At 36.9% G+C, this 8,964-nt stretch overlaps 1 protein-coding gene across 1 annotated transcript; it reads left to right on the top strand.

Annotated features, from left to right (window-relative positions):
• The first annotated feature begins 1,329 nt into the window (after window positions 1-1,329).
• Window positions 1,330-2,379, top strand: LOC118015586 (olfactory receptor 10AG1-like). Its single transcript, XM_035012326.1, has one exon. It carries the CDS (start codon window positions 1,330-1,332, stop codon window positions 2,377-2,379), a length of 1,050 nt encoding a protein of 349 aa, XP_034868217.1.
• The last annotated feature ends 6,585 nt before the right edge of the window (window positions 2,380-8,964 follow it).

Genomic DNA, 8,964 nt, shown 5'->3' with positions numbered 1-8,964 from the left:
TGCTACTTCTGCAAGAGTGAATGAAAAGAGTATAATTTATACACACACACACCACAGAAGGCATGCTTGATCTACACAAGGAGGGAGAGAGGCAGGGGAGGTCTGCATTTTGGGTAGGGACCCATTAAGACTATTCCAAAGAAACAACCAATTTGGTGCATTTGTAATTCAGTCAGGAAGTTAGTAAATCAAATTTTGTGGAACAAATATACTATGCAATGCATAGGAAGATGTAGAGAGTATCAAGTAAGTTTATAATCTAGTTATAACAATTAGAAAAGTACATAAGAAAGATGAGCAATTCACGCTGATACACTCATGTGCATGAACATAGACATGTGTGTGAGGAAAAGACTGAATGGATTAAATGGAATAAAAGCAATTATTAAGGATGTGGGCAATTTAAGAACATCTCAGAGATGAGTTTTGGTTGATATTTCTTATATATGGCGTGTACATTGTAATTGGGTTTGCTTTCTTGAACATAAATACTAGATGAAACAGCCTCTTAACCTCTTGAGTATTTCAGGACATAGACCACCTTAGACTTCCTTTTCTCCCCTCTGCAAAACCTGAAAAAAAAATAACTGCTGATTTCATGGATCTATCACTGAAATATACAGTTTTAAAGATTAAGTAACACTCCATAACATTTAGTGTTTAGCTCATCAATTTTGTTTTATAGTAAAATAGCTTAAGTATGCAGAATGTCAAAGCTTAAAGAGACTTAGAAATACCGCAAAAACCCATTTAAAAAATGAACCATGGGGCCCCTGAGTGGCTCAGTTGTTAAGCGTCAGCCTTCGGCTCAGGTCATGATCCTAGGGTCCTGGGATCGAGCCCCACATCGGGCTCCCTGCTCAGCGGGAAGCCTGCTTCTCCCTCTCCCACTCCCCCTGCTTGTGTTCCCTCTCTCGCTGTCTCTCTCTCTGTCAAATAAATAAATAAAATCTTTAAAAAAATAAAAAAAATAAAAAATGAACCATATTCAAGCCCTAAAGCCAATTTAGGTGGCTTACAAAATATTTATTTGGGGGATGAAATTAATTTTGAATTGATTATACTAGAAAACAGAATTGAGACGTGAGGAGAAAACATGGCAAGTGAAAGAATGGAATCATTGTCACAACTGAACGTACACTCAGATTTTGGAATTTTGAGCGTTCATTTGGATAGCAAAATGACAATCACTTATCTTCAGAAGCAAAGAAACATGATAATTCATAGCACACAAAAAAGCTATTGGATTTTTTTCTTACAAGTACATGTAATACTAATGAAAAATACACGTTTAGAGCACTGGCAGTTATAGATTTGTTTTAATAGGGAATGGGACAAATTGGCAGGCATGCCATCCCATTTGTATATAAGAAGACAAAAGCCAAAGAAATCAGAGTAACTTGGACTTCTGATTCAATCGTTTCACAGATGACATGTGAAGAGATGAGAGCAGAAGACAATGCTTCCACAATAATACAATTCGTGCTCTTGGGATTTTCTGACCGTCCAAACCTCCAAGGGTTACTATTTGGGATGTTCTCCATCATTTACATTGTTATCTTAATTGGAAATAGCCTGATAATAATAATAACCAGGTCTGATGCTGCATTACAGACACCCATGTATTTTTTCCCGGAGAATTTTTCCTCCTTGGAAATCTGTTACGTGTCTGTCACCCTCCCTAGGATTCTGGTGAACCTTTCTACTCAAGACAGAAACATTTCCTGGTTGGGCTGTGCCTCCCAAATGGGCTTCTTCCTTATGCTTAGAGCCACTGAATGTTTCCTCCTGACGGTGATGGCCTATGACCGCTACGTGGCCATATGTAACCCTCTGCACTACCCTCTAGTCATGAACCGCAAGATGTGTATCCAGTTAGCTGTTGGCTCCTGGCTCGGTGGAATTCCAGTCCAGATAGGGCAAACATGTCAGATTTTCTCTCTGCATTTCTGTAATTCTAACCAAATTAACCACTTCTTCTGCGACATACCCCCCATCCTCAAGCTAGCCTGTGCGGATACTTTTGTGCATGAGATAGCAGTCTACATAGTAGCTATGTTGTTCGTTGCAGTTCCTTTTATGTCGATACTTACCTCTTACAGCAAAATCATTTCCACCATCCTGAGGTTGCCAACAGCCAGGGGACGGGCCAAAGCTTTCTCCACCTGTTCTTCCATTTTGCTGGTTGTTCTTTTATTCTTTGGATCGGCTACCATCACCTACTTAAGGCCCAAATTCAGTCATACTGCAGGAATTGACAAACTGCTCTCTCTTTTCTACACCATAGTGACTCTGATGTTTAACCCCATGATATACAGTCTTAGGAACAAGGATGTGATTGCAGCACTGAAAAGGCTATTACTTAAAAAGATAGTGTGATGAGTTTAATTGTAAATGCTTTACCTGTTTGCCACACATTTATCAGAGAGAAATTTCAAATTTCTATATTCCTCTTTAAGAAATTGAAAATAGAGCTACCATACGACCCAGCAATTGCACTACAGGGTATTTACCCCAAAGATACAAATGTAGGGATCCAAAGGGGTACGTGCACCCCAATGTTTATAGCAGCAATGTCCACAATAGCCAAACTATGGAAAGAGCCAGGATGTCCATCAACAGATGAATGGATAAAGAAGATGTGGTATATATATACAATGGAATATTATGCAGCCATCAAAAGGAATGAAATCTTGCCATTTGCAATGACATGGTTGGGGCTGGAGGGTATTATGTTGAGTGAAATAAGTCAGAGAAGGATTAGGAAGAATTAGGAATTCTTAATCTCAGGAAACAAACTAAGGGTTGCTGGAGTGGTGGGGGGTGGGAGGGATGGGATGGCTGGGTGATAGACACTGGGGAGGGTATGTGCTATGGTGAGCATTGTGAATTGTGTAAGACTGTTGAAAAACAGACCTGTACCTCTGAAACAAATAATACATTATATGTTAAAAAAAAGAAAAGAAGAAGAAGAAGAAGATAGCAGGAAGGGAAGAATTAAGGAGGGAAATCAGAGGGGGAGACGAACCATGAGAGACTATGGACTCCGAGAAACAAACTGAGGGTTCTAGAGGAGAGGGGGTGTGGGATGGGTTAGCCTGGTGATGGGTATTAAGGAGGGCACGTACTTCATGGAACACTGGGTGTTATATGCAAACAATGAATCATGGAACACTACATCAAAAACTAATGATGTAATGTATGGTGATTAACATAAAATAATAAAAAAAAAGTTAACTGCTTCCAGCTTATGATGTACTTCTAGATACTTCTAAATACCAACCTACAATTTATTGTACTTGGGTACATACCAGGCAAATTAATCTGTCTTCAGTGCTCCAAGCCTAAAGAATAATCCCACCTCATGAATAAAATAGTAATGCACACCACACATTTCATATGAAATTAGAATATAAATAAAAGTCATATAAAATAGAACTTAACCTGTTAAGATTTTTGACTTGATTATACTAAAAATATATGATTGTTTACCTAAATAATTTCCTAAATCTTCACACTGGTATTTGTTCACATTCTTCGATTCTATAGCCAGAGACTGGAAATAGCATTTAAATAACAAATGTTTTGTTGAATGACTGATTAAATAAATTAATGGGTAAATGAATATTGCTGTGATATGCCTCAGACTCCTGGCAAAATTGAGAGATTTCAGAGCACCAATAAATATTGAAAGCACATTTATTTAACCTACTATGAAGCCATATGGAATTACTCCAATCATAATACTGAAAGAAAGTCTTATATTCACTTAGTTTTCTTCCTAATAACTTCCTTCTATGTTTAACTTAAAATTTTGGCCCCAAAGTAATTTGCTTTGAATTATTTCACCTCTTCTTTAATGGCACTCCCAGCAGCTACTCCTATACCAATTCATATTTTGAAAATAAACTATCCATGAGTTTGAAAGTGAAGGAATGTGTTAGAAGTTATTTGCAGAATTACGTGAAGTCCGCACAGTTGCATTTGTGTTAGTGTGCTTAAACTTTCATGCCTCTAACCCTTTCTATGGTGTCTGAAATTATTAAACCTTTGAACAGGTTTTATCAAGGAAAGAGAGCACCTGTCAACAGATCCACTAATACCTACCTTCCCAGTTCCAGATTCTCAAGTCAGTCACTGGCATGAAGAGATTATTTAGTGCTATCTGTCCCTGAGAACTTCTGTTGGCAGTTCTATGACAATTATGCTGTTTTGTAGTTTTAGCTATAAATGTACATATGCCTTATAAGACAATATTAGCTCCTGTTCTTTAGATGGTTATATTTTACTTCATCAAGCCATTTACATCCTCTCTCATCTAACATAATGTACCACATTTATTTATTTCTGTATTTTATCCATGGAAGTATATATGTTTACATCCCTTCTCATTAAATGTTTTATACAAGAATTTTATGTATGTCCATGATAAAGACCATGATGGTGATGATGATGATGGTGGGGATGAGAGTGATGATAAAGATGATGATTATGGTAAAGACAGTAGTGATGGTGTTTTTTGTTTCTGAGATTTAGTAAAGCAGGAATCACGATGTCACAGAAACAGTGTTATCCCAGGAGTTCAGATAACTTAATTTAAATCTCTTTACCATTACCTTGAGCAATTCGTTCAGCTACTTTTTTTTTTTTATTACATTCTCTTAAAGAACAGATATTCAACTAAGTAAACCTTACAGATCTTATTGCCTTTTTTCAGCAACTCATGAATCAGGGAGCATCCAATCCAACAGGTGGAAAGAAGCTCTGAAGAGCTATACAAGACAAGGGATTTTACAGGCAGAAAGAAGCGGGAACAAGGAAGTTATGGGGCAAAAGACTGAATTTGTTATTGCAAAGTTACTTTCCTCATAGGGCATGGCAGTGATGTACCAGGCAGGTTACCTATGTTAACCAGGTAATTCTTGATTGAGTGGTTTTAGATTCCATTTTTTGGAAGAGTCAAAACTGGAGCTAAGTTTTGGTTTGGTGATGTGGGGCTTAGTATAAGCGATTCCATTTAGAGCCTGTTGTCTTGTCCTTAACAATTCACAATTAATAAAATGTCAAAACACACTATTTTCTATGAACTCCCAGGATTATTATAAGGGTCAATATCCACCTGGCATGGAGAAACATTTGGAAAAGTTTAAAGCACCAAAAATGGAAGTGTTGGCTGTATTTCAGTATAATTCTTAGTGAAATCTCTAGTTGTGTTATATTTTATACTCAAATTCATAGAGATAATCAATAGAGTGCTAGTTTTGATGAAAGGGGACATTGCACAATATGAACTATCTAGGGAAGAAAAACCTACTTGTTTACATGTTGGGATTATTTTCCTTTTGCATTATATTATGTTTAGTTTTTCAAAAATGTGCTACTCAACTCTTTGCTCATATAAACAAGGATTATGGAACCGAGCTAGTATTCTTTAGTATTCAAATAAAATATTAATGAACATTTATATCATTATGAATTCAGTGCCAATTAACAACTGTAGAATTATGACTTCCTTTATACTTTAAAAAAATTCCTTGAGACCTTTGTATTTTCTCTTTTTATATCTCTATCCCTCATTTTCCCAGTCTGGTAATTCACAATGAGGCAGCCTCTAGAAATTACTCCCTGGATCCATTTAATTATATATGCTATCTATTATTAGCTACTGTCATTGGGGCTGATTAAAAAGAAACTGTGAGGGATGCCTGGGTGGCTCAGTCAGTTAAGTGTCTTCTTTCGGCTCAGGTCATGGTCTCAGGGTCCTGGGATGGAGCCCCGCATTGGGCTCCCTGCTCAGTGGTGAGTCTGTTTCTCCCTCTCTCTCTCTGCCCCCTCCCCGCCCCGTTCCTGTGCTTTCTCTCTCTCTCTTTCTCTCCCTTAAATAAATAAATAAAATTAAAATTAAAATTAAAAGGAAACCATGACATAGTTTATAAAAATGGTCATCTGACCTTACATATAATTCTTTGACTAGCCCATGTTTGCTAGTGAGAGCAGCACATATTTTTTGAAGTAGAGACCAAGAAATTATTCTCATGTATCTTTCCTTTTTTCCTGATTTTTATATTACACCAGTCTTCTAGATAGTACCATTTACCACCTTCTGGCCACCCAATACATGGGAAATGCAGTACATGACTTGGTGTACCATTTGCTGAAGATTTATACTTTCTGTCGTGTCAAAATAGCTGGGTCAATATATACATCATCAACAATATATATTTAATGAGAAAGGAAACATGCACATTCTTGTCTAAATTCATTTTGGATGGGTGTTGTTATATGTAAAAGATTGCCTCTTCCCAAGTGATTGCATACATTGTTTCCTCAGCAAAGTAACAACTTGGGCATAATGTTCCTCTGAAGAAAATACTTGTAAAAAAAAAAAAAAGTACAATTACCTGTAAGAATGTAGTAGTGATTATATTTTACAAAAGCTATTTTAAAAAAGCTTATTTTATCAAAGAATTGCATGACATCTGAAAAATATGTCTTTAGAGGATATATAAAATATTTTAACACTTTGCTCACCATAGCACAGACTTGTACCTCTGAAACAAACAAACAAAAAGGGGGAGATGAACCATGGGAGACTATGGACTCTGAGAAACAAACTGAGGGTTCTAGAGGGGAGGGGGGTGGGGGGATGGGTTAGCCTGGTGATGGGTATTAAAGAGAGCACGTACTGCATGGAGCACTGGGTGTTATACACAAACAATGAATCATGGAACACTACATCAAAAACTAATGATGTAATGTATGGTGATTAACTAACATAATAATAATTAAAAAAAGATTTTAACACTTTAAGTCACAGAGTAGTATGTGGCCTATTTTCTTTGGTGACCTCTAGAAGCTAAGCATGACCTTTGGCTGATAGCCAGCAAAGCAAGAGGTCTTCAGTCCTGCAACCTCAGGGGACTGAACTCTCTCAATAATCTAATTGAGCAAGGAAATGGAATCCCCACCAGAGCTTCCAGAAGTAAGTGCAACCCTGCCTACACCTCGACTTTTGCTCATTGAGATCCATGTTGGACCTATGACCTACAGTTCTGTAAGATAATAAACATGTGCTATTATCAGTCAATCTATTTGTGGTAATTTATGACAATAGCAATAGGAAACGAATCCACAGATACACAGAAACTGATGTGGGAGTTGTTGTAGACTGGATCAGAACATACTGATCTTAATCTTCTATCTTACATCAATTTAACTATAGAATTTGAGGATTTGAAATACTCCACTTCCTAGCCCCCCTTCCAGCTAAGTATGAGCAGACAACTCAATGCTGGCTGATGAGATGAATGTAGGTATCAGCAAGTGCTCTTTTGCTTCCATTTTCTTTCATTCCTGGAAGGTTGCAGACGTCATATCTAAGAATGGAAAATCAGGAAGATGACAAAAATGTAGCCTTCTGATGTCATTTTAAAAGCCCTGGACTATTTATTCCTCATAAATTTTGTTGTGTGAAACAAATAAATATGTTTTATGGTGTATGCATGCATGAAATTCTAAAGGAGAAAGTATCTACAATAATAATGTTTCACAATGTGTGGCAGGGGATAGTATCTCTTTAGTATATATTCAGCTGGTGTGGAAGTCCTTTTGTGGTAGGAAATGTTTTCCAGGAATGCAGGTTTTGGTACTTAAAAATAATGTGGTATGATTGAACACTTCAGGTGTTTAAAGGATGATTTCCTTCACTTTGCATGTTCACTTTGCACCTTCATCTGATGTATGAACTTCTGAGGTGATAGACAGTTGTAAATACAAACACATTTTATTTGTTTTTAATATTTTAAAAAGATTTTATATATTTATTTGAGACAGAGAGAGAGAAAGCACAAGCAGTGGGGGAGAGGGAGAAGCAGGCTCCCAACTGAGCAAGGAGCCAGACATGGGGCTCGATCCCAGGACCCTGGGATCATGACCTGAGCCAAAGGCAGATGCTTAACTGACTGAGCCATCCAGGTGCCCACAAATGCATTTTATTAGTAATTTGCAAGAATTTAATATACTCAAAGTAACAATGGGGGAGTAACAAGAAAGGTCTAAGAATCATCCATTGATATTTCAAAGAAAAGAGTTTTATATTTATCTAGGTGCAGCTCTTATAATTATATCATATGCCAGACATTTGATAATTTGCAAGGAGTTTCTTCACAAATCTCTTATATTTAAAAAAAAAATTTTCACTTTTTCATCAGCTTTGCTGCTACTCCTGTATGATTTTGGCATTGAAAAGCATGGTTAAACCTATGACTTTGAAGATATTCTTTATAACTTGGCTTACAAAGAATATGACTCTTCACCATTATTTGAAATAGTATCCCAAAGTAGGGAAAACTATTTCAAGAGCTTATGATTCACAGTACCTCTATCAGTATTGACTCATGGTTATGTTTCAATCTATCTTTCCTTTGAAGATTCATATGACCATAATGATAAGTTCCTATAACTAATATTTCATCATTAAGATAAAGTCTGCTAGGGGCGCCTGGGTGGCTCAGTCATTAAGCGTCTGCCTTTGGCTCAGGTCATGATCTCAGGGTCCTGGGATCAAGCCTGGCATCGGGCTCCCTGCTCGGCGGGAAGCCTGTTTCTCCCTCTCCCATTCCCCCTGCTTGTGTTCCCTCTCTCGCTGTGTCTCTCTCTGTCAAATAAATAAATAAAATCTTAAAAAAAAAAAAAGATAAAGTCTGCTAAACACTTACAAATGATCTCACAAGGAAGTATGATTTATCATCTTGTCTGAACAGGCTTCAGTCTGTTGTATTTGAAATATAAGGCCATATTAACAGTAGTGTGCAAATATTTTAGTAATATTCATTACATAAAAACCACATGTATTCTGTTCTATCCTTCACTATTGTCTGTCAGTCCCCTTCTACAGGCTTTATTGACTGTGTACATAAGAATGTCTATGACAAACAAAAGTCACTTCTAGGGACCAAGAAAGAC

The sequence above is a fragment of the Mirounga leonina genome, unplaced genomic scaffold (genome assembly GCF_011800145.1).
Source record: "Mirounga leonina isolate KUSES-001 unplaced genomic scaffold, KU_Mleo_1.0 Mir_166, whole genome shotgun sequence".
NCBI lineage: Eukaryota > Metazoa > Chordata > Mammalia > Carnivora > Phocidae > Mirounga > Mirounga leonina.
This window is presented reverse-complemented; position numbering and strand designations above follow the sequence as displayed.

Coding starts and splice junctions, on each gene's coding strand:
- LOC118015586 (XM_035012326.1), top strand. CDS start 1,330: ATGGGACAAATTGGCAGGCATGCCATCCCATTTGTATATAAGAAGACA.